Source organism: Corylus avellana, chromosome 3 (assembly GCF_965113065.1).
Source record: "Corylus avellana chromosome 3, dhCorAvel1.hap1.2, whole genome shotgun sequence".
Taxonomy (NCBI): domain Eukaryota; kingdom Viridiplantae; phylum Streptophyta; class Magnoliopsida; order Fagales; family Betulaceae; genus Corylus; species Corylus avellana.
The window spans coordinates 4,102,370-4,128,961 of record NC_142492.1 but is presented as its reverse complement, the minus strand read 5'-3'; the positions used below and the strand labels follow the sequence as shown (position 1 = coordinate 4,128,961).

The 26,592-nt window shown below is 34.0% G+C and overlaps 2 protein-coding genes, 1 non-coding gene and 1 pseudogene across 5 annotated transcripts; all 4 read right to left on the bottom strand.

The window, feature by feature from the left end:
- Window positions 1-2,460: 2,460 nt before the first annotated feature.
- LOC132174501 (SKP1-like protein 11 pseudogene) lies at window positions 2,461-2,928 on the bottom strand (annotated as a pseudogene).
- Window positions 2,929-5,743: 2,815 nt separating this feature from the next.
- Window positions 5,744-11,085, bottom strand: LOC132175463 (putative disease resistance protein At4g27220). The gene is made up of 2 exons (XM_059587416.2): window positions 10,869-11,085; window positions 5,744-8,904 (listed from the first exon to the last, which is right to left on the bottom strand). Exon 2 carries the CDS (start codon window positions 8,900-8,902, stop codon window positions 5,945-5,947), a length of 2,958 nt encoding a protein of 985 aa, XP_059443399.2. The 5' UTR covers window positions 8,903-8,904; window positions 10,869-11,085; the 3' UTR covers window positions 5,744-5,944.
- A 1,162-nt stretch (window positions 11,086-12,247) lies between these two features.
- Window positions 12,248-21,106, bottom strand: LOC132176211 (uncharacterized). Its single transcript, XR_015911657.1, has 7 exons — window positions 20,780-21,106; window positions 19,494-19,800; window positions 19,019-19,097; window positions 16,880-17,222; window positions 14,989-15,312; window positions 13,719-13,988; window positions 12,248-13,023 (listed from the first exon to the last, which is right to left on the bottom strand). It is a non-coding gene; the product is annotated as an uncharacterized LOC132176211 (transcript).
- Window positions 21,107-21,898: 792 nt separating this feature from the next.
- On the bottom strand, window positions 21,899-24,488 carry LOC132175450 (uncharacterized). Of its 3 annotated transcripts, XR_015911750.1 has the most exons (5): window positions 24,369-24,488; window positions 23,313-23,556; window positions 22,701-22,777; window positions 22,472-22,535; window positions 21,899-22,122 (listed from the first exon to the last, which is right to left on the bottom strand). XR_015911750.1 is itself a non-coding variant. In XM_088514804.1 (4 exons), exons 2-3 carry the CDS (start codon window positions 23,487-23,489, stop codon window positions 22,721-22,723), a joined length of 234 nt encoding a protein of 77 aa, XP_088370930.1. In that variant the 5' UTR covers window positions 23,490-23,556; window positions 24,369-24,486; the 3' UTR covers window positions 21,899-22,122; window positions 22,701-22,720. The 3 variants fall into 3 exon arrangements, 2 of the variants coding, with proteins under 2 accessions (XP_088370930.1, XP_088370931.1); XM_088514804.1 differs by lacking the exon at window positions 22,472-22,535 and having other exon boundaries at window positions 24,369-24,486; XM_088514805.1 differs by lacking the exon at window positions 22,472-22,535 and having other exon boundaries at window positions 23,313-23,553; window positions 24,369-24,486.
- Between the last annotated feature and the right edge of the window lie 2,104 nt (window positions 24,489-26,592).

Sequence of the window (26,592 nt, the reverse complement as noted above, 5' to 3'; positions counted from 1 at the left end):
CTCAATCTCAGTAGTGCTTAGTAGGGTACCGGTGGGTATTGGTTCGGTCAATGTTGGTGGAGACATTTTTGCTTATTGATTCGTAAAAGTCGGTTAAGTTGATTAATTGATCGACTTCATACCAATAATGAATAGTTTCAACTTTTTTGGTTAATAAGTGATAGGTTAATTGTTTGTTACAAGTTTTATGTTAAAATTTATCAATTTCCTTATAACTATTGAATCAGTAAAAAATATGTTTTATAAATGAAAAGAAAAAAGTAAATTTATAGAAGGTAGACCAAAATGACAACCAAACACAATAAGATAAGTTACCAAATATATAAAATTCACTTAAAAAATCGGTTAAGTTAGTTAAAAAAAAAATTACTACTTCCTACTGAACCGAACCAATGTCAAAATCGTATTTTTATTTCGCCTACCGATCATTAGAAGTTGGTTGTCAATCAGTGACAATTCGGTGGCAATCGCAGTCGATAGGTGGTAAACGGTTAATCTATTCACCTCTAATGCTTAGCTCACAACTCACGAGGCTCTCTTATCCCTTACGAGAATTCTAGAAAATCATGCAATATAAAGTCTTCCAAAGAATTGTGATCAAAATCAGCCTTAAAAGAGAAAGTTGATTCTGATTTTACATGGTGGCGTCCGAACATAAGAATAGCATGTCTCTCTGGAGTCCACCATGTTTGGGCATGTGCATATTTACTTGTTTTCTTGGAAAAATATTTAATTTTTCGACCCAAAACTTAAGTACAAAACTATTCAATGCCATAAAACTATGTTACTTGACATACAAAAGGGATATACTATATATGTTGCAATATGATCGGAGACGGCGGAAGACTGTCACGGATGGGGGCTGATGGTGGAGGACCACCAGATCATACGGTTTCCAGCTGTGGGCTAAATTGGGTGGTTGTCGGTGGTTGCCACGACGCTGGGCCTTATTTCACTAAATTGATTTATTTTCTTATCAATTAATTCTCTACGTCAAATTTTTGGAACAGAGTAGACGGAGTAGTTGGTGCCGCTAAAAAAATATTGCTATTGCTTTTTCCTGACCCCTGATTTTCCGACACCAAAAAAGTCAAGACAATTTTGAGTAATTTTATAAGTCCCTCTTATATTACTCTTGTATTTCTCTAAGAATGATGTGTCTCTTAAAATTATCATTTGATCAAAATTAAATAATGATAAATTATAAGCTCAATAGTAATTTTAAGAGCCACATCATTCTTGGAATGACACAAGATGGACTTGTAGCATTACTCTAATTTTTTTGCCAACGTAATTTTTAAAAGCGCAGTTAAGTATTAGGTAAAATTGTAATTTGAATTTTAAAATTATAATTTAGCCTTTAAAATTATGTATTTTCAAAAAAACACATATTTGCCTGTGATTTGAAAATGCAAAATTTCTAAGTTTTCAAATCGCAATTTTTTGAAAATACAATCCGAAACAGTTTATTTTCTATAATTTTATTTAAAATTACACTCTTTATCTATAAAATCGCAACGTCAAACACACCATAAAGCGCTTTTTCTTTTTTCTTTTTTGGACAATGACTATTCTAAAATCCTAATAGAAGCAAAAAAATTGCATGACCAGTAATCAAACAACACGAAAGCAATGCCCAAATAGTTTCAAATACGTACAAGGAAACAACTCCATCGGCCTCAACTCCAAATTGGGTTGGAGGAAAACTTTATCCACTTTGTTATGTCCACCAATCTGGCATCATAAAATCTCTTTAATATGCCTTCTCCCAAAAAGAAATTAAAATATGTAAACAATATGATGGAGTGGAAGGTGCAGGAATATGAATTAAATACTTAATCCAAAGAGATCTGGAATCTATAAACTTGACTAAAATATATATTATTGATTAATGAATAATAACAAGTCCAAACCATGCCTTTATAGTACATTATTACCTACAAATCCTAATTCTTAGATTACTACGAAATTCTAAAATTCCATCTAATTGAAATTAGATGGTGCTGATTTGTATTTTTCAAATACAAACAAATCCTTATTAATATACTCTTTAAAATAAATTTTTTCCATCCTCCAAAATCTTTTTTTTTTTTTTTTTTCCCAATCCTAAAATTCTAGTTCCTGTTTAAAGAACTTCTAATCCTCCCAAATGAAGTAAAATCCAATATCAAGGAAATGATTTAGGGAATTATATATACATGATAAAAATAAAATAAAAAAACTATATAAATTATAAAGAATCCTAAATTAAATCAAGCATTAAACCAGAAGATTTGGAAGAACATACAAAATTTAAGAAGCTAAATCTTTATTCATGATCGGGTGCTTAATTTCAATCCCCATAAAATCCAGAAAACATATCATAATGATCATCACTACATCAGAACTTCATCCCTAAGAAATCAACAAACAAAGAAAAAGCAAAAAAAGATACAAATTAAAACCCTAATAATTAAGACATCAAGCAAATGCCCAAGCATTTTTCTTGCGGATTTCTTCCTCTTCTTCAGGAGTGAAATCGTTCTTGATGTTAAAGATTTTGCGAATTTCTTCAGGCTGTTTTCCTTTAATCAAATCAGCAACCCTCTTCAAGACTCGGTCCAATAAGCCCTGGATGAGGAGATAGTTTGCAGCCATTAGGAGATCATAGAGATCAACCTGGTCAACCTCGACAAACTCGTCCTCGTACTTGCTGAGTTCATCCTTGGTGATTTTGTCGTCCACGTGCTTCTTGCACCACTCCAACACCATCCCCAGGATCTTGCCGTCCACGTTTGGCAAGGGAATCGTGTCGTTTCCGTATCCGTCGTCAACCATGTTCTTTAGGGTTCCGCATTGCACCGCCACCGCCTCTTCCACCTCGAAAGTTTTATCATCGGAGGCCTTCAATTTCACCATATTGCTACTACTCTTAGACGGCGACGACATGATCGATGATAATTCAAGAAAGAAAAACTCTAGAGAAACTGGAAGATATATATTTGTTGATAGGATGCAGGGAATAATGAAGAACTAGGGTTTATATATTTTTGCGCTCTCCTAGTTCTTGTTGGAGAAGGGTTTTTTTTGCCGCTTTTTATAACAAGGATTTGATTTTGTAATACACTAATACCTATTCGAATATGTAGGTGAGTCAGGTGACTTTTACCCTTAATAATAGGGGGAGATTTACATGGGTTATGATATTTGAATTAATTATTTTAAGGATAAAATTTTTCTCTAAATTGGGTTGGACTATAAAAGTGAGACGTGTCTCTTAAACATGTGAGATGCACATATTTTTTTAAGGTCATGTTACACATCACGCCGGGCGTGATGCACACCCGGCTGATGTGATATTTTAAAATAATAAAATATAATATTTTATTATTATAATTATTAAAAAAAAAAGCCGGGTGTGCATGCATGACTGTTCATGCACGCCGGCGTATTTTGTATCATCACCCATTTTTTTAATAATAAGAACAAAGTTGAAATAGATTTTATTAAAAACACATGTGTATCTCACATGCTATTAAAAATATCAGGTTGAAGGAAATTCCTCCAACCAAGTTTGGAAGAAAACTTTGCCCAAAAATCTTATGATAAGAAAACCTCAGAACTAACAAAAAAAAAATGTGACAAATTAGATACTATTTTTATCTTACAATTGTCCAATAATGCTGAAATGTCACTCCCGAGCAATTGTTGGATCTTTTTATTTTATTTTATTATTTAACAATGATTAATCAAATGGTTGGTTGACAGTCACGTCAACATTATTAGACAATTGTAGGATAAAAATATAATATCGATCTAACAATATTACTTTTTTTTTTTTTTTTTTTACAATATATCCAAGTTTTTACAACCAAGTTGATGAAATAAATAGTAGTTCTTTTATTTTCATTGATATTTGTAAAATTATAAAATCTATCTCACACCAATGGCTAGAAGGATGGTTTCAGATTTGATTGGTCACATTGGTGCTGTCACTATAAAAGTTAAACCTGTAAATTAACTAATTATCACTAGAATTATACAAAAAATTTAGTAATATAACCTTTTTTTTATACATTATTCGTAAATACATGTAAACAATAATATGCTTCTTAGCTGTTCGTAGGGAAATAATACAAATGATTGATTGATAACGATCTTTTTATTAGATCCAAACTTATTGCTCTAGTAAGTTGTACAATTAAGTATAAAATGATAATTAATTAATATCTCAGGGTTGATCAATATTATTGCCACACATATCCTTCACTATATTTATACAATTCTTGTATAAATTATGCTTGGGTTCTGGGTATACCTTATAACTTCGAAATACTAAACAACGAGGAGCAAACGACCAAAAACAGCCAATATCCAATATGATTTCTTTCTCATCAGGGCTAGAGAGGAGGCTAGTCAGAACAGGAGAGGGAGATAAAACATTATTATTGGCATTTAATACAATTAGAAAGAGCATAAGCAACATCATTATCGTCAACAAAAGTCTCCAAAAGCTAATCCCACCCATGCTTTTCCCTACTGGCCTACTCTCTTGGATTTTCTTATCTGATTGTTGAAGATAATTCGATGATTTATAGCAGGGAATTATCCATTTCTTATACATGAGTTTTTGGAAAATATTGAAATAAATATATTTTATTTTTGCGAAAACATTTTTATATGAATTGGAAATTTTTTATTTTAATGAAGAGCTCTTTGACTTTTGGCGAAAAAGGGGGTGGCTTTCCATTAGTTAGTTAAGTAACTTATAATTAAAATATGTCTCTTGGCAAAAGAAAAGGGGATCATTGTTTTCCCAAAAGTTAATATGCGTCTCTAAGGGGTAGCTCAATTGGCTGTAGGTTACGCCTTATGAAGCGGAGGTTACTAATTCGAATTCCTCCTCTCCATCTTGTGTGGACATGTCAAACAAAAAAAAAAAAAGTGTTAATATGCATTTATCCTAAAGAATATAAAATCCGCATAATAATAGAAAATTAAGAAGGTTAATTATGTTGAAAAACAGCGTGGAGAGTTTGATTGAATTATGCTTGATAATTGTTATCACCGTAATTATCCCACCATGAAAAATAGTATATTTAGAAAGTAGTTCAAGGCAAAATCCAAGGACAACATGCTGCAATTTTAAGACCAAAAAAAAAATTGCCTTAATGAAATGTACAATTTAATATATATATATATTTTGGAGAAAAAAACTTTCTTCCATTTCATTAAACCAGAGTATGAAACTCTAAAGAAGCAGAGCATTAGGCTCTAAAGAAACAATAGGTGCAATACAAGAAGGGCAATCCTTCATCCAAACCCTATCCTGTGAGCTTGATAGGGCAAATTTTGCTAGACTATGTGCTGCGGAATTAGTTTCTCTATTGACATGATTTCTCATCTAACTCCACCTCGTGTATAAAATATACTTCGTGCATCCTCTATAAACTGCCCATAAGGGCTTTAATTTGGACTCATGTTTCTTAACGCTTGAATCACTTGAAGGGAGTCCCATAATTTATTCACAGTTCATAATCATCTTTCACATGACTTATCTTTGCCTATAAGGGCCTTACGGTGAGTTATTTTTGTCTTAAAAAAAAATTAGTCATTTTTGTCTTTTTGCTGGCTTTGAAAGGATATTGACAATTTTTTTTGTCATTTGAGGAAGACATTGTCCCAATTTAAAGGTTAGGGAGATATATTGTCAATTGAATTGTAGTTTGAGGGGGTACTTTTCCTTTAAGAATGACAATAGAGTTAAAACATCTATCAATGAATTCACTCGGCCACATTAAACAAGCTAAGGCAGAATTAGTCTCATGATGATGGGGTTATAAGCAGTAAACTAGGTTTGATTAGGTCTAGAAATCTAAGGAAAAAAGAAGGAATTTTGACGAAAAAAGAAAAGAAAAAAAAGCATAAAAAGTGATGGAAGAAAGAAGTTCTCAACATGGTGTTGTTACACATATCGTGTAAAATGACAAAAGGGTTGAAGAACATTCTTAGCATGGGGATGGTCCCATTCCAGTGATTCCCACCATTCTTTGGGAAACGCTTTTATTATTTGAAGGGAAGGAGGAGGAGATGGTTGACCATCAATCCAGGGCAGAGACAGAGGGATCCTCTTTAGCTTCCGACAATAACGTAGTATTATGTCTTGCAGAGAATCACAAACTAGTTCTGCATTACTAGCACATATGCTCTTCAGCTCCGGCAGGTCCCATAATTGCAAAAACCTTAATTTGGGGAGAGTGAATATGAGTGTACCAATACCCTTTTCCTTATATTCTTCCACTTCATCTTCATCGGCTTCTGCCGCCACTATTTCCACCAGATGCCGACAATCTTCTACATAGATCTCTTCCAGGTTGTGGAGGCACTTCAGCAACCCTGGTGTGAAAAGCTTCTTTATGTTTGGACATTTATATATTCTAAATTCTTTGAGACAGGATAAGATGCCTGGTGGTGGAGATTTTGATCTTGAGAAAGATCCATCGCATGTAATAATGTCACTCAAGTTCTGCAAAAATGAAAGGCGCAATGATTCAAGGCTTTGAAGAGGGAGAATGCATGAGGATGACAAAGAAGAAGAAGAAAGCACTTGCTCTACTCCTTTACACTTCCTAATCACAGAGGCCTTCAAGTTTGTTGCAGTTTTCAATGATTTAATATCACACAAACTTCTTACATCATTGCACTCTTGAATATAAAGGTACTCTATATCGTTTGGGAGAACAAGGGAGTCTTCTCCTCCTCTGCTTATATTGCAACTTTTCAAGATCACACATTTTTCAAACATATCACTTTCATTCGGCGTAAAATCCGGATCGTCTGATCCCACTTGAAGTAGGTAATTGCTTGGTCCTCCTCCTTCTTGCAAAGATTTGCTATATGCATTGAAGTTGTGGACTTCGTAGAATTGTCCATGTAATGTTTCCAATTTTCTCAAGCTTGCTACCTCCTCTCCAACCACCTTTGACGTCGCGGATGACCGGTAAACTACAAGATACTGCAGATGAGAGAGTTTGGCTAAAGTCCCAACAGGTATCATCTTTAGATTGTGTGCAAAGAGATCAAGGTATCTCAGGTTGACCAACATTTCCATACCATTAGGAACTTCTGTAATTCCTGTATGCCCAAGATCCAACCTCCTCAAAGCAGTTAGCTTTGCTAATGAAGGGACATGATTCAATTGATCACATTCTGTAAGCAATAGTGCCCTAAGGTTCTCCAAGTTGGAGATTGAATTCGGCAAATGTTCCATGGCATTGTATGACAGATCAAGAACCTCAAGCGCACACATATGCTCAAAAAAAGAATCCGGTATCCTTCTTAAACCATTATATTGGAGCATCATGGTTGAAATTCTAGGACACCTTGGGGATGCACTAGAAGGAATTTCTGATATTTTGTTATGCATCAAAGAAACTTTCTCAAGATCCTCTGTCCAATTTTCTTCATCTGGTAAATCCTTCAATCGCATTCCAGCTTCCACCATGAATCGAGGACTCACATTCACAATTTGGACTGCCATGTCCCTAATCAAATCATGCATCTTTAAGAACTTCTTCTCATATGGGAGGTAGTCTATAATACCTTCAAGTAAGCAGGAATTTTCAAGTTTGTTCAATATAGTGTGACCCCTGTCAATCTGCGCCTGCCTGCTCTTCAATTTGTCAATCAATCCTTCATCAATAAACCGCTCTATCAACTCCTCTCTTTTGATTTTATAATCTTCAGGATATAGCGAGCAGTATAGGAAACATTGTTGCACTTTTGAATCATTCAAACTCCAATAGCTAAATCTTAGCACTTGGAAAACTTCAGTTTCCATGTCATCTTGTCCCACTTTCGATTCTTTCAAAATTTCCAATGCATTCCTCCACTCACTGATGTCATCTACTCCCCTCATGCTTCCAGCCATTACAACTATTGCAAGTGGCAAACCTGCACATTCTTTTGCAACAGATCTTGTGATATCTTTTAGTTCACGAGTCGACGCAATTTCATGCCCGAGTTTCTCCGAAAATAAGTTCCAAGCCTCTTCCTCTGAAAGGGGCTCCACTTTGATTTTCACTTGGCAACTCATCCTTCGACACAAATCTAATGATCTTGTGGTCAGAATTAATTTACACCCATTTGCTCTGAGAGGAATCCCCACCTTCTCTAAGAGAAAATGATTCCATACATCATCTAAAATAAGTACAGATTGTTTTCTTCTCAGCAAAGCCTGTGCCAATTTTGCAGCCCTTTTCTTTTCATCATCCACATTTGAAAGGTCTAGATCCACCATTTTTGCAATATCATTCTGTAATTTATGAATGCTAAAATCTTGTGATACTGTAATCCAAAAAACATGATCAAAAGTGTTTGGATCTTCTAAAAGTTTGTTATGGATATGAGTCACTAGGGTTGTTTTCCCCACTCCACCCATCCCGTAAACACCAATGATTAAGACCTCTTCCTGCATTAAGCATGCCCAAATCTTTTCCATATTTGCTTGAAACATATGACCCAATAGCTTTGTTGTCAGCAAGGCATCTCCTTTGGTCTCATGTGCTTCGAATGTGATCCCTTCAGGAAATCTTCCTTGTTCCACAAGTTGTGTCACTTCTCCACTCAACTCTTCCACTCGTTTCCCCAACTGAACACGTCCGAGTAGTCTCCTCTCTGCCAGTGCTTGCTCCAAGCTCTGAACATCTCTCTTTATTATTTCAACATTTGTCAACCAATTTACAACATGTTGCCTTCGTTTCTTTAAAGACAGTGACTCAGCATATTCCAGTTCTTGATTTACATCAGCTTCCCTGCTGCTTAGGTTTTCTAATTTTCTTTTCAGCTTTTGCATCTTTTCAGCAAGGCCATAGCAATAGCTTAACTGTTCCCCAATGACAACTATTGGTCCAAAGATATCCATACCTAATATCAAAAAGGCATGAAATTGAGTGTTTTATGCTCGACTTGGAATGAAATCAATCCAAAAGAAATTTTTTGTGAACTGCTACACATTATTTCCATGAGAAATGTTCCATAAGCCAAACAAAGAGCAAGAGAGGGAGAGAGGGAGAGAGACATCAACATGTTAAGCAAAAGGAAAAGAGAGCAATATTTTTTGCTAAGTTGATTGCAGAGCCATTAAACGGCAAGATGCAGTACAACCAAATTTCTAGAGAACCTAGCATCACGCACAGCACAAATGTTGGTCTAATATAGTTAGATATCTGATAAAAAAGAATCACATGAAAAACAAATTCCCACCCTCACAATCAAAACGGAGCAGAATATGTGACACCCCAGAAAGTTAGTCCACATTGAGAAAAGGAATTGACCACATTAAGTGGGTGGATTATTAAGCCACTCATAAGTGCTAAGTCTCACATAGGTCCCTTATTAGATGAGATTGAGATTTATAAGTAATTGTAGGGAGTTCCAGTTGTAACTTTAATTAGTCATTTTGAAGTGAAAAGCGCAGATGTAACTAGCATTTTCCTTAAATTGTTACAAATGGTATAAGATCAACCTAATAACACCATATGATGATAAGACACTGCATAACGTGGGCCCTAACGAGGATGTTAGGGATTTGAGTGGATGAGTTATCAAATAACCACCTCACAATTTGATAATGCAAATGTTACTAGCGCTTTCTCTAGGTCCTTATAGAATAAGTATTAGTCATACTGAGCATGAATTAGAACAGAAAAAGAAGAATAAGTATTAGTCATACTGAGCATGAATTAGAACAGAAAAAGACAATTAAATGGAATTTCTCAAAACCAAAATTCCATCATATTGAGGGAATGGAATACTTGTCTTGACAGGCTATTTCGTTATCAAGGATCTTTAACCATATCAATTAACAAAGTGCTGTGACAAAAATAAATGTAGGATCCCAAAGAAGAAGGAAAAAAAAGAACAGAAAAGTCGAGTCATACACGACACAAAGGATGCTATAATGACCTAACTGTTGTACTGATATTATTATTAAAAAAAAAAAAAAAAAAAGGGATCCCCTAATAATGGTACAATCATGCATTTTACACTACCATCTTTAAACCATCTCTTTCTACAAATTCAATAGATTAACCATTAGATTTTTGGACTCAAGTAAACTCCACACAAATTCAATGGTGGATTCATCCATTCACTATGAAAATGGTTGAAAAAGAATGAATTCTATCATTTCTCTTATTCCAGCAAAGATTTGATCCGTCTTGAACTTCAATTACAACAATATTTCTCAACCAATATTCCTTAATTTGAGTACCATTCAAAATGATTCAAGTAAAGAAGCGAACAATTCATCCAAAGAAACAAAACTAAGGAAGTGAACATATAAAGTAAAAAAACAAAAGCAACGTTGATACCAGAGAAATTTTGGTGTGCCATTAATTATCATACTTGTTAGTTGTTTCTTGAGGCATTAACTCTAAAAGACCAGAACAGAAACGTTTCTTTTCTTTTTCTCTTAGCCAGTAGAAAGAAGAAAAGCAAATATCAAACAGAAATGAAAAAGAAATTCCAGAGACCATCATATCTCCTTTCAAAATAGCTTAGTGTATACAAGAGATGTCTTGGTGAAAGGTAGCTTCCAATAAGGTGCAGAATTTGTGGGGGGAAAGAAAAGTGTAATCAGATATGAGCCCTTTAGAAAAGGAAAACAACTAAAAACAAATAAGCCTTAGAAATTGATATTTGTTAATCATAGTATTTATGCCACCTTGAAGAATAACCAAAACTTCATAAATTACAAACTAAAACCAAAGTAGACCAGAGCAATCTCATGGGTATTTTCCCAACATGAAGTAGAAAAAAAAAAAACCCAGAAGAATTAAATACATAATTCAATGTAATAAAACTGGAGAAGCAGGTATATAACTCACTTGATTGGATGATTCAGTGCAGCAAACAACTCTCTACTCTCTATCTTTCTCTTCAGTGGTGAAATGAAATTCCAGAGCCAAGAATGAGTTATACACAGTAAAGTTGAAAGCTCAGAGAGTAGGAAGCTTTTAGATACCAAGTGGAGTCTTGGAAATTGGTCAAGTCATGTTGTTTGACCAAGTCAAGTCTCAATGTCCAACAAATTTGCATTGACAATCCCCCTTCCATCTTGGATACTGCACTCTTGCAATCCATATTTTCTTTCGTGGGCCTGTAAATTAAGACAACAATACCAAAAATAAAAAAAAGGGTAAATTTTTAGGTTATGATTTTGTGGCCAGACCATCCATCTTGCTAGAGTATATAATAAAAAAAATTAAAAAAAAAAAACAAAAAACAAAAGTGCAACCAAACAAGGCCTTAGCACAATCTATTATGTTGTTTAGTCAAATCACGAGGCATTGAAGTTAGTCAAACTTGTATGTTCATTAAGTCAAATCATAGTTAAAGCATTCTTATCGGAACCGGTGGAGTGCAAAAGACAATTTTTTTTTTTTCAAACCCACAAAATTAGTGTCCAGAAATATACCAATAACTTAGGACAAAAATTTATTACAAATTAGTTTGTAAATAATTCATTTAAACTAATTTAATAAAATGACGTGTCCCTTAATCTTTAGTCTTTCATCCTTTTATTCAACCATTTCAATAAAAGAAAATCTCTGAACATTTTATTAGTTTGTGTAGTACACAAATTGAACCACTTTATACATAGGAGTTTCTTGAAACCCGTCATATCACATTAATTTTAGAAAATATAAGAATGAAATTTTGCCAATTGACTTGAAGGAGAAAGTGGACTAAAATTGTAATAGATTTATTTGATATGAAAAAAAAAAAATATATATATATATATATATATATATTTTGTAGTAATTTTTTTATTTAAATAATAGTAAAATATGATTAATGTGATGCAAAAGGTAAAAATATTAGAATTGAATTTGATATGAATAGTTTGAGGTTTTTTTGGAGTCGCAAACATAGCCCAACCCGATACTTCGGAGTCTTTTGAGTTGAAAAGAAGAAAATTGGGGATGGGCATTCTTTGTACAAGTACACATAAAAAAAATATATATATATATATATATATATTATCATTGAATTTTGATTTAATGATAATTTAAAAACTACATTAACTTCAAAGTGATAAATAAAGATAAAAATTATGAATTTTTTTTTTTTTTTTTAGCTTAAGATATATATATATATATATATATATACTCAATGCTTAGTTCCTTTACATATATATATTTTTTTAAAAAAAAAAAATTGGATGAATAAAATTTTCATTCCAACATAAAACAAAACACCAAGCTAGAAATCAATTATTTACAACAAACAAAAGAAAACCAGACCCAAAACAAACGGTCTCCTACAAAATAAATCACAAGTTAAAACTATTCTAACACCCAACAAAAAGAGAGCTCAAGTAGAAGCCATCACCCATTCTAAACCAAGATACTTAAAGGTATGCCCTGATTCTTACAAATTTTGACATTTTTATCGGTATAATTGAATTTTCCTTTGCCCTTCTCCATGATTATTGTACTAATCTCCTAACAAATAAGCCGTAAGATTTGGTCTACAAAATTTACCCTATTACAAAATTTAATACATTTCGATGCTTCCATATTTAATACACAGTTGCCCCTAAAGCCAATTTACACAGCGCTCTGTTTTTTTCCCTTCCACGCCATATGATTACACAACATAGAAAAGTGCAAGACACATGAAACATATACCAAGAAATCTCATGGCTTGTAACGATTCATCACTCCACCCATCTTATCTACTCAGGGTTCTTCTAACCTGATCAGGAACACCATCAAATCATCCAAGAATTGCCTGCCCATGAATTCCTTCATCATGAAAACTCTTATCACAATTTTGATTTCAAGTAGATTGCACTTTGTGTCTTCAAATCTGCACAAGGGTCATCCTTCTCTACTCTCTCAAGATCTTCAGACTTGTCATCATCACTTTCCTCCATCTTGGCTTGAGCTCTCTGCCTACGTTTCCGCCTGGGTTTTTTTGATGAGTTCTTTTTACCACAGATTGATCGCGAGACAATCTTATAAATCAATGTTCCACCTGCAAATATAGTAGAAACCAATATTAATGACTATTCTAAAAGAAGCGAAGGGAAAACCTAGCAAGAGATTAATCATCAGTGCATTTTGAAGACTTTGTATTCCATTAAATGTAGATTTGTTAAGCCGAACCAAACGGGTCTTAAAAAATAGAATCAATTTTCCAAAACCCAGTTTCGAGTTTGGCAAAATTTTAGATTTAAGACTTAAAACTGTAGTCTAAAAATCAAAATTGTGTGAAGCACAAGAGGGTCTTAAACATTCTAGAGTTTCAGATTTGCAAACGACATTACCAGGGTACACAGGATGCATCTATCGATTCAGATAAGAAAGAATTGAAAAGGAGAAACCTTCAAAATGGTTAGCTAGGCCTTTCCATAACAAGTAGGGCAGAGTATGTTTGGATTGGGTTTAAGAAATACAGATTTTAAGTTAAAAAACGTTTTTTTTTGGCAAAAATTTTATTTAAATTTTTGCCAAAAGTGCATTTGGGTATTTTTTAAGTTTTTTAAGTTTTTTTTTTTTATCAAATTGATACCTTTTTCTTTGAACGTACTTTTTGCTCCTCAAACACGCAACAAACAAACCCTTAGTGCACTGTGTGAAGTGTGAACTAAATAATGAAGTTAATGAAAGATTATATTGCATCCAAATATTGATTGTACTCAAACCAAAAGTAGAAGACAAACAAAAGACCTGGGATGAACTTGAGAACCTCCTCGCAGCCATAAACGGCGGCGGTTTTGGCCAAATCGGCTGCTTCCTGGGCGAACCTGGACTGGGTTTCCTCGTCCGACAGTGACTGGAATAGCGTCTGGGTGGCGTTCATCCTAACGTTGTTGATCGTGGTAACAGCAGCCAAGCCAAAACCATAAGAGCTCGAGCACCAGTCCCAAATCCCCATCTCTCTCTCTCTGATCTCTCCCAAAAGGAAAAGCTGCTTGGGGAAAAAAAACTTTACTCTATCTCTCAAATGGAAAAGCAAGATGGCAACTCTTGGTTTTCTTATACGATATACGTAGGGGTGGACCGGCGGTTCTCCAGTTTTCTTTTAATTTCCTTACAAAAAAAAAAAAAAAAAAAAAAAAAAGAGTTTTCTTTTAATTTTAAAGAATTAAAGTTACTTTTTATTTTCCTATTTAAATACATTTTATAATAACTTTTATTATCTTTTTCGTATCAATTAAAAATTCTTTCTTTAAGTTCCTATATATTCTCAACTTTTTAACAAACTTTCAATATAATTCTCAGTGAAGGGCAAAGAGATGAGAGACAAATAATTTGTATTAAAATAATGCATAGATGAGCTAGCTGTATAGAAGATTTTTTAGTTCCATACACATTCGAAAATGTACATATTATTATACAATTGGAAATTAGTGCTCTAGAATATGTTGCAATGTGACAAAAGTTTAAAAATTTTATCTGCTAGCTATTTTAGGGTGTGTTTCGAATTGCGATTTCGTTAGAATAATCTGCTTTTTTAAAATATATCGCAAAACATAAGACGTTAACATTGCAATTTAAAAAGTACTTAATTTAAAATACGAAAAAAAATAAAATTTGCAATTTCTATAAACAGGCTACGAGGTGTTTACTTGAAAAAAGCGCAAATTTTTTAAATTGCACTTATTGAAATCGCAATATATCGGACCCTTAGCATTATGGCCTAATTATTGATTATAAATCCACTGAAAAACTAAAGTTCAGTAGCATAGAAACGATTACATGCATGCATACATGGATATTAGTAACGATTACATGCCATACGATGATTACACAGTGAGATGCGGGCATCCCTTTTGATGGTTGTTATGGGCTCCATAATATATTACATGCCATATCATTACACAACATAGGAAAATGTCAGACATACGAAACATATATATACCAGGAAATCTCATGGCTAGCTAGTAACCATTTCATCATCACTCCGTCTCCACCCATGTTATATAAATATATATCTACTTACGGTTCTTCCTAGTTCCTCTAACCTCAGGATAGTCAGGAACCATCAGATCATCCAAGAACTGCCTGCCCATGAATTCCTTCATCATGAAAACTCTTATCACATCTTCAGGTTTCTTATAAGCGTTTGACTTCAAATCTGCAAAAGGCTGATGATGCTTCTCTGCTCTCTCAAGATCACCTTCAGACTTCTTCTTAATGGCTTCTTCCTCCAGTTTGGCTACCCTGGCTTGCAATGTCTTCATCTCCACTACTCCATGACTCTCAAACTTCTTTTCACCACCAAATGATCGCCAGACAGTCTCATTAATCAATGTTCCACCTGCACATACACTACAAACCAATAATGACCATTGTACAAGAAGGGGAAACCAATAACGATATTAAAAGCACGGAAGAGCACAAACCTAGCCCACAAAAAATATTAAAGAGAAACCTTCAAATCGAGAGAAAAAGTCAAACAAAGTCCAAGAAAAAACTAGAAAGAGGAAGAAAAAAAAATGCTATGATGCACTGATGTCCACATGTATAAAACGTACGTACGTTAAACAGAATCATTTTCCACTCTTCCATCGAAGTCTCTATATCTTCAAAGCTCAATCTAAGCACTTCGCTCTCTCCAAATACATCACATTAAACACAATAAAGCCAACATCCAAACTTCCAAAATGTTACCACGCCCCACCGGACCTCCCCAATTCACCAACAACCCAACTAATACCAAACAGATTGAAAGTGAGCTCCATAACCCAATAATGAACTTAATGAAAGATTAAAGTACATGCATCAAAATATTGATTGTAATGAAAACCTGCAGCTCAAGAAACTAAAATTTTCAATTTTTATAAAAGAAATCGAATTTTTTTTAATTTTCTTCCAATAAAAATAAATTTCCCTTGAATTTTATTTTTTTATTTTTAGCTTTTAAGTCTTTTTTAGAAGATTTAGTATTTTTTTTGTTTTTATTTTACTAAGGTTAATTTTATCATTGGGAAAAATATTGACAATATTTTGATAGTTTTAGAAGAACGTTGCCGGATGGTAGTTTAAGGGAGTATTTAGACTTTTTCAAAAAAATAAAAAAAACTAATTGGGTAGAATTTTTTTTTTTTTTTTTGAAGAGTTTGTAGAGGCAGCCCCCTTTATATCTGCCACGGCCCAAATTACACTATCACACTATATAAATTTTTCTTAAAGAGAAAATAAAGAAAGATGGGTAAAGTTCACATAACCCTGTGAAACTACCGCCCCATTAACAATATACCCCTCAAACTATCAATTACGACAATTTATCCTCCAAACTACCAAAACAATGAGAATGTACCTCAATACTAACAAAATGACGAAATTACCCTTATAAAATTTTCAATAAGACAAAAATATCCTAAAAATTTTGAAAAAAAAATTAAATTAAATTTTAGTATTTTTATTTTTATTTTAGTAAGGATAATTTTATCATTTTGTTAAAATTTTGGGTACATTATCATTGTTTTAGTAGTTTGGATAATACATTGTCGCAATTGATAATTTGGGAGTAAATTGTCATTAGGGTGGTAATTTGAGAAGATTAAGTAAGAACTAAAAACATGGGGCATGAGTAAATTGAGGGTTGAAAAGTCACACCACCAAAAAAATAAATAAATCTTGTTGAGTTTAAGAGCAAATTTTGTACAGTGAAAATTATACGCATAGGGTGCTAATAAAATCAACAACTTGTTCCTTTCCCCTACGTTCTCCAGAGAAATATATAGTGGAGAAAAATGCAATTTAATGGCCAATCCGTAAAGCAATGCTCTGATTATTCCCAAGATAAAATAATAATACTTGTAAACATTGGTGAGTTTAGAAGAAAACAAAAGAGGTGGAGTGTGAAATGCGAGTAATAGGACCTGGGATGCTCTTGAGACCATCCTGGCAGACATAAATGGCGGCGTTTTTGGCCAGATCGACTGCAATCGGGGCAATCTTGGCCCGGGTTTCCTCGTCCGACAGCTTCTGGGTGGCGTTGATCCTACCGTTGTTGATCTTGGTAACGGCAGCCGAGCCCAAACCATAAGCGCTCGAGCACCCGCCCTTAAGTGAGTCACCTGTTGAGCAAATGAAACCCCAAATCCCCATCTCCCTCTCTCTCTCTCTCACTCTGATCTCTCTCGAAAGGAAAAGCAAGGGATCGGCAACGGTGATATACGTACATGCGAGGGATGTATTCCCATGCTTTGGAAAAGGTGCCGACTCGTCCAAAAGAAAGATTGGACGTTCCGAATTATTTTCAAAATATAATGCATAATAAAAATAAAAAAAGGACGAGTTTTCTTACAAACTGGTTTAAGAAACTTCCTTCAACTCGGTCTATAAAAATGATACATAAACACGTGAGATGTACGTGTTTATTAATAGTAGGAATAAATAATATATTAAAAATAACATGTGTCATTTTTTTAATAATATGTGAGATGTGCATGAGTTTTTAATATATTATTTATTCCAATTTTATCTCTGCTATTAAAAAACATATGCAGTTCACATGTTATTAAAAAAAAACACGTCTTATGAAACAGAGGTCACTAGTTCGAATCCCTCATCCACCTCTTGTGTGGACATATCAAAAAAAAAAAAATACATGTCATTTTTATATACTGAGTTGAAAGAAGTTTCTCCAACTCAGTTTGAAGAAGAATTATGTCCATAAAAAAATAAAATTGTTATATATATATATATATTTGATAATTATTTTGTAATGTTAATACGATAGTTTCGATCGAGTCTTAAAATGGCCTTGTTAAAAAAAATATATTTAAAAGTTGGTTAAAGCTGAAACTGTGACGTTAACATTATGAAATAAAAATAGGGATAAATGTAAAATCAATTTATATAGTTGACCTAAATGATTCGCTCATTGTGGTATAAAAATAATTCACTTTGGGGTAAGTTAAAATAATAATTTAGTCTATACACTCAAATTTCGTCTAAACACTTGACGGATTCTATTAATATGTCACATCAGCACCAATAAAATAATGATATATGTCGCTCTTAAAAAAAAAATATAAATATATTAAATATAAACATATAAAACTTAACTTAAAAAATTAAATTGTTCGTTTTTAAATCATTGAAAAAAGAAAAAAAAATCCACATACTCCATAGCTTTGGAAAGACATCCACGAAATATGCCCATCGAATTTCATTTGGGTCGCTCTTCTCGGATCCTGCCGAATCCATAAAAACATTGAGTAGGGCGGAGATTGGAGCAAAGAAACAATTTCAGTTAGAACCATTTAACTCTGCTAATTATTTCTTGATTATGAGCATATATGCCAATTTCAAATAGATGGGGAGGATTAGGAGCGTCTTAAAGACTTGATGGGTCTCGACTCTTGAAGGGGGTAAGAGCCAAGCACGTGTGGAGCTGAAAATGCAGGGGATTAATAGCACGATTTGCCCGAGGGGCGTTATATTTATAAAAGTGATATTCTCTTTTCGAGTAATGCTACCATCTCATCTTACATGACTATTGTTTTATAAAGATACAGAAGAAGAAAAAAAAAAAAATTTACTCCACTCTCTCATATTTCTTTCAAAAAACAATATCCACGTAAGATCAAAGAAAATACAAGGAGAACATTATAAAAAATTGCAACATTTATCTTTTCTAAAAAGGAGAAGGAATTTTTTAATATAAGAAAAGAGAAACCATTTCTTCATATTGATATGTTATTACTATTGTTTTATGTACGAGAAATGCTATGAATATCAAATCTTTTATTAAAATGATGATGTGATAGTTTATAGTCATTCGAGATCACTGGGGGTGATGTAGGCAGCCCAATGTATCAGTCGAGCGGGTTGCTGTGTCCCAATTGTTGCAGAGGCGATGGCGGCTTTAGAGGCGCTCAATTTCTGTCGCCAATTGGAGCCTTAGGCCCTACACGTGGAAGGCGATGCTAAACTAATTGAGGACTCGGTGCTAGCGTCGGAGCCCATTTGGAGCAAAGTGGGACATTTGGTGGAGCATATTCGGATTGTACTTCAGGGTTTCCCTCAATGGAAAATGGGGCATGGCAGACGTGAGACAAATAAGGCAGCCCATAGGCTAGCCAAATTAGCCTCCAGTCAAGAAATAACGAAAACATGGATAGGAATACCGCCCGATTGTATTGCTGATATTATTAGGGTGGAGCAATTTGCTCTCACTCTATGATGATTCAATGAAATCTTATGAGTTTTCAAAAAAAAAGTTTATTCATTGGTACTAGTAACATTTTTCTAAATTAATTATTTTGATATTTTCCTATATTTAATACTCATAATATTTCTCCTTTTCAAATGCCCTCCTTTCCTGACTACCTTCTGTTCATCTTGAATTGCTCCATAATTACATGCCATATCATTACACAACATAGAAAAATGTCAGACACACGAAACATATATATACCAGGAAATCTCATGGCTTGCTAGTAATTGACCATTTCATCACTCCACCCACGTTATCTAAATATCTACTTAGGGTTCTTCCTAGTTCTTCCAACCTCAGGAACCATCAGATCATCCAAGAATATGAATTCCTTCTTCATAAAAGCTCTTATCACATCTTCAGGTTTCTTATAAGCGTTTGACTTCAAATCTGCGCAAGGCTGATGATGCTTCTGATCTGCTCTCTCAAGATCACCTTCAGACTTCTTCTTAATGACTTCTTCCTCCAGTTTGGCTACCCTGGCTTGCAATGCCTTCATCTCCACTTCACAATTACGCTCAAACTTCTTTTCACCACGAATTGATCGCGAGACAGTCTCATAAACCAATGTTCCCCCTGCAAATACAGCAGAAAGTACAAGAGAAGTGAAAACCAATTAAGCTACCAAAATATTCCATCATCAATGCATTTTTAAGACATTTTAGAGTTCCATATTTGCATAGGACATTATCTCCATATCTAATCCGACTATCTAAGCACCCATTATCAACTAAAACTGAGTCCAAAATTGTCTCCCTCCCATGAATTTAAAATAAAGGAAAAATATATTCTGTCCCCCCTAAACTGTCTACCTATTTGTACTTTGACCTTCAATATTTAAAAAGTGACACTTGATCCCATTAACTTTCAAATTGTTACAATTCGACCATTCTGACTTTTTCTTTTTTCCAAAATGTCCCCATCCTAAGTTAAAAAATAAAAATTTAAAATTTAAAAATTACCCTTAGTTTTTTTTTTTTTTTTAAAAAAAAAAGCCAAAATGGTTGAATTGCAACAATTTGAAAGTTTGGGGGGTCAAGTGTCGCTTTTTAAACATTGAAAGTCAAAGTGCAAATAAGTAGATATATAGTTCAGTGGCTAAAATGTATTTTTCCCTTAAAATAATCTTCTCCAAAACCGATTTAATTTAGCCTATTCGCCAAGACTTTGGAGATGATTTTGTATAAACTATCCACTAAACTTGTTAAAGTAATAATTAAGTAATTAAATTTATTTCTTTTTATAAGCTTAAGTTTTTAAAATATGTATTAGTTTAACATTGTATCATAGCTAAAAATACTGAGTTCAAAATTTAATTCCATCAAATCACCTTTTATTTAAATAAATTATTCTACGAGTTGGCATCGTCTATTAAAATAGAATTTTTGTCCCTTTTAATATGTATATGGTCTCGTATTTTTTTTTTTTTTTTTCAAAAAAGTAGGGTGATCATAAATCTACAGCTAGTTCCTTTAATTAAGCTTCCCGTTCTCCAGAGAAATAGTGGAGAAAAAAGCAATTTAACGCCCAATCCAAAAGAGGTGGAGTAACAGACCTGGGATGATCTTGAGACCCTCCTGGCAGCCATAAACGGCAGCGTTTTTGGCCAAATCGGCTGCGACCAGGCGGAACTTGGACATGGTTTCCTCGTCCGACATGTGCTGGCTCAGCGTCTGGGTGGCCTTGATCCTAACGTTGTCGATCATGGTAACGGCAGCCAAGCCGGAACCATAAGAGCTCGAGCACCAACCCTTAACGGCCGTCAGATCAGGTGTGTTCCGTTTCAGTGAGTCACCTGTTGAACAAATGTAATCCCAAACCCCCATTTCTCTCTCTCTCTCTCTCTTTTGATCTCTCTCAAATATTGGAAAAGCAAGGCAAGATGGCAACTTCTGGTTTTTTTTACAATATACGCTCATGCTTTGAGGGATTAGGTGCCGAGACCTTTGTCCAATGGACCCACAATCATTGACCATTGACCAATGACCGAGACAATAACAACCGTACGGTGACTTACGGTCAGTTCAGCGCGGCAGACGTTCCAAATTATTTTCAAAATATAATGCATAAAATAAATTTTAGAAAAATATTAGGTGTTCTTTTAGTATTTTTTTTTTTATGTCCACACAACTATGATATAATTTTTAAAATCATTAATAAATTAAAAATCAATAATAATAATCTCAAATTTAACAGTAATTTTAAAAGTCACATCGCAAATGAAAGAATACCAGAAGAACACTTGAAGAATACCTAGTATTTTCCTAAATTAAATTGTTAAACTCATTCATAAGAGAGCAACTTTAAAAAATACATTTTTATCTTATAATTATTTTGCAATGTTAATGTGATGGTACCAATCAATCCTTATAATAGTCTTTCTTAAACAAAAATTAATAATTAATTAAAATTACCACATCAACACCATAAAATAATTATGAGATAAAAATATGGTATATACCATTCATTTATACACAATAATCCATGAATTTGTGTAAGATTTTCTGAATTGGCACATTTGAGTCTTTGGTAGCGAGTCTGGCGACTCACCTCAAATGTACATCTCTCCCATTTGCGGTCTAAAACCAACCACCTCACTAAAATTTAATCGAACGGTTTAAAACGATCAATTTATTTTTACTCATGAAAAAAGATTTAATCGTGCGCAAGTGAGTAAATTGTTCAAATGAAAAAGGCAAAAAGGTGTAATATATTAGCATACTTGTTCCCGTATTATCAACCCATACATACGTGCAGAGCACGTCCTCAGGCATAGCTACAAAAGATATACACAAACACCAACATCAGCGTGCCAGACATGCACCACCTTCCGTAAATTGTTTAAAAGGCATACACCACGGTTTTTTTCCAGGTATAGAGAATCCAAGATCTGACATTCTGCAATAAAAACCACAAATCAGATCAATCACAGTCACTATATCTGCAAAAGCAATGTTTTACAAATATTTCAGCGAAGACCAAGTATTTTCACCAGATTTTGCATCAAAAAGATGAAGTATGACTGAAATGTACACGGCACAACTTATTCACTGAAAACAACTATCATTGAATTTAAATTTCTTTCATTAGTGCTGCTACATAGCCACTCCATCAAGGTGGAGGCAGCCAGTATAAACCTTTATCCATCCCAACTGGAAAATGAAATATAAAATTTCTCTCTATAAAACATATCGTGTTTCCCAGAAATGAAACAACGTAAATTTGACAATGAGCAACTGTTCTCTACCTTGGACAAGCCCCATGAAGACATGAGTCCAAGAGAATCATTTTTAACGGGCAAAGGCTCGCACCTTATAGACAAGTGCAACAAGATTGTTAGTCTAAGAGAGGTCTCTTTTGCAAAGCAAGTTAAAATTGCTAGATGCTGGACACTAATAGGTACAGAAATCATATATAATGCAAAGGAAAATACAAACTTAAACTTATTCCAAAAGATCAATTCAACTGAAACTAACCAGTGCCTACACAGGTTGGTTCACAGAGACAGCCCAGCGAAAAGCAACTCCAACTCCGCATCCTGTGCTGCAGTTCTCTGACATAAAAAGGCATAGATACATATAACATGTAGCTTTATATTCAAACAAAAAAATAATAATAATACCATACACAGAAGTTGAAAATGTATATTAAGCAAACTTATATTTCATCAAACAAATGGTCATGTAACACTAAAATTGTATGGTAGAAACCCAAAATCACTCATAGTCCTACGGTCTTTAAAGACCTAAAAGGTGCATCTACCCTCTTTCCACATTTCTATATGTGGAAAGAAATTGACATACAGGTCAATAACAATAATGGATCACGACGTCCCTATTTTTTCCTAAAATATTTCCTTTTTCCAGACTCGTAATTATCTTTATTTTAGGTAACTGAATCTTAATTACCATTCGAGCAATAACAAAACATGAGTCAGGCTGCACTCGCTTGTCCAAAGACATCCTTTTGGACTTATGTACTTCAATCCATATCCACACAATAAGTAGCAGCAGTTTTAGTACCTAACATCTGTGGCAATAATTATAATGTATGATTTAGATGACAAATGTAGGTCCAATGTCACAAACCTGAATGGACATAAGTTGCAATATTTTATTTAGGACCCGCAAGCGATGAGTAGCATAAGTGCTGTTCACAGGAAGTCGCTTCATTCTATTCATTTCTTCATCAACTGCAGCCTTCTTCTCTTCATACCCAGTTTGCTTCTGTTGGGTTTTAGGCTGAGTGCTAACTCTACTGTCCATGGTCTTCTGGTAAAGAGCAACGCTGCCCCTAAAATGATCTCACTAATCCACTTCTCGACTAGACCTACTAAACAGTACAACAAAACAACTTACCACAGTTGAGAGTACACCCAACTTAAACAAACAAACAAGGCAGAACAAAGTGCAAAATTTGACCAAGTATGACCACAATAAATAAAGAAACTAAAAAGCGCATCATCCGCATCCATAAAGGAAAACTATATTTGAACATCTCTTCAACAAAACTCTCATTTGTACCATTGATTTTGAATTAAAGCTAGCAGATTTGACAACTAAGTGTGATATTAACAACACAAATGAGATGTGCGCGTAATGTCTGCAAATAACACAAGCATCAAATGCTTGACACAGTCCTCCAATGCTCTCTACAAGCAAAGCCTTGGTATATCAATATTCTCAAAATGGAGTGTGCAGAGCCTTGGTATGCAGATACATCCACTAGAAATAAACTTGTTCCACCTGAAGGCAAAGCCTCGAGTAGACTTTCCCATCAAATATTGCCTTCAAAGTTACTCTAAATAAGCCAGTAAAACCAACAATAAAATCAATTCATTCCTTAAAACTCTAGAGACATGTAAACCCTAATCCACGGTTTGGTTGGTGCGAAAACAATGGAAAATAAAGAAAAAACAGATAAAAATTTATATAAAAATTTTCCTCAAACGATAGTGGCATCGGGTTTATTAGAATTGAGTTGGAATTTTCTTGTTCCGCAAAAAGTGATTCAAAAATTTTCAATTTCGTCACTCTTCCTCGAAATTCTTGGACACCAAACAGAGTATTGAATGCCATAAAAAGATGGAGTTAGGCGAATAACTCTACGAAGAAACAAAGTGAGAGGGAGAAAGAGAAACATACAAGTCGCGACGTCGAAAGCCCTACGACAACGAATATTTGGAGGAGACGATTAGAGAGCTCTAGACAAACAGAAGCAGTCCAACGCCATCAGGCACCAGCCACCTTCGCGGTTTCTCTTAAAACTCCCCCGTTTTCATTTTTCACAAGTATTACGGAACAAAACGCAGCGTCTTGCTTGGTCAAATCTTTTGCTCTATTTTTTAAGAGGAATACTACGGTTACAAACAAATTTTACAAAAAAATTTTACAACATGAAGTAGCACAATATGATTGGAAATAAAATAAATTTAACTTTTGAGAAACCCAATCATATTGTGCCACATCATGTTATAAAAGTTTTTTTGTAACATTTATTTATAAGCGTAGCATATTTCATTTTTAAAATCAAGGGCCGATTGGTAAAAGGTTTTGTTGTGAATTTTTTTTATTTAAATAATAATAAAAATTGATTGATATGTGAAATGGAAGCTCACACTCTTACCAGCCCAACAAACAGCTGACCCAAACACCACTTTACTTGAAGTTGAAGCACATTTTTATAAAAATCCTACATGAAAACTAACGAATATTAAAATTAGCTTAATTGAAGTTGAAGCACACGTGACACGTTCATGAGATTATTACGTGGAAAACAACATATAAAATTTATAAGGTACTCAGGTATTGGCCCCTAACAGCAAAATATTTTGGCTCGTGACCCTTGTCCATAATAATTTATGGCTCCATCTATATATATATATAAAATACAATAGAAAAGGAATTAGACGAATATACAAGAGAAAATATGACACATGATTTGATATGATCAACTTAATTGTACCTCAATTTGAAGACTTGCAATTGAAACTGGAGGGTGAGCTGAATTTAGTATTTCACCTTCCACAGCGACTCATAACTGCATGGTAATTGGTCATTATATAATTGAATTAACTAGCAATAATTCAAGACAATAGGACAATATGTTGCTAGCGTTTCTCTTTTGACTAAATAACGAGACAATAGGACCCTTTCAAAATAAAAAACAAGACAATAGGACAATATATATGTTTTCAAAACGAAAAGAAAAAAGGTTGTCTAGTCGTGTTAGTTGAAAGACGTGTGAAATTTGGAAAGGAGAATCAAGTTGTACAGCATTGCTTTGCTTGTATAGAATATATGATTAGCCCCAATGATGCTGTCAAACCAATGATATAAACTTGATTAGCAAAGTCTTTTTTATTTTATTTTTTATTTTAGTGTATGATAAAAACAAACAACGAAGAGAATACATAAATAATAATCGAATGATGAAGACTTCTCAACACAAGTGATTTACAAGTAGTGGGGTTCTCTCTTGATTGCTTCCTCTGCTTTTTTGTATTGTTATACATATATATTGATACCGTCCAAAAGTTTTTCGGTGGGAGCCTAATATATAGTAAGGTAAAATTTTACTTAACTCAAAAGCATAAGTTTTAAGTTTATTGTCCCTAAGAAGTAGCTCAATCGGCTGTGAACCACGTCTCATGAAGCGGAGGTCACTAGTTTGAACCCCTTCTCCCCCTTTCCTTGCGTGGACATGTCGAAAAAAAAAAAAAAAATTAAGGTTGCTCATATCATATACCTTTGTCCATATTCCAAGAACTCTCATTTGTGCCTATGCCAAGGATCCTTGTCTGTGCACAAGCCAATGTACCATACTACACACTATCATTAACTCTCATACAACTTATTAGTGAGATCAGTAGTGATAATAGAGACGCCGGCGTGAGTGAATAGTCACTCACGCCGGTTTATTATAATATCAAATATTATTAAAAAAAATCTATGAACAGTAATATTAAAAAATTTAATATTATAAAATAAACCGGCGTGGGTGACTATTCACTCACGCCGGTGTCTCTATTATCACTACTGTAGAGAGATTGACGTACACATTAGAAAACTATTCAAATGGCACACTTGTGTGTTATATGAGTTTGCCCATGTCATGCAATTTTGTCCCTACTCCATGGACTCTAGTTTGCTCTTGTCTATATCTAGACCACTCAGCCCACCGCAGCATACGATACTCCACCATGGACTCTAATACACTTGTTAGAGATTCTGAGAGATCATAATATGGTATGTTGGTATTTAAGGCTCAACTATTTATATATATTTCTAATTAAAATGGTAGGCAAGAAAGACTAATTGTAATTATTTTATTTGAGCGTGACTATAATAGCACATACCAGCTGAGAGC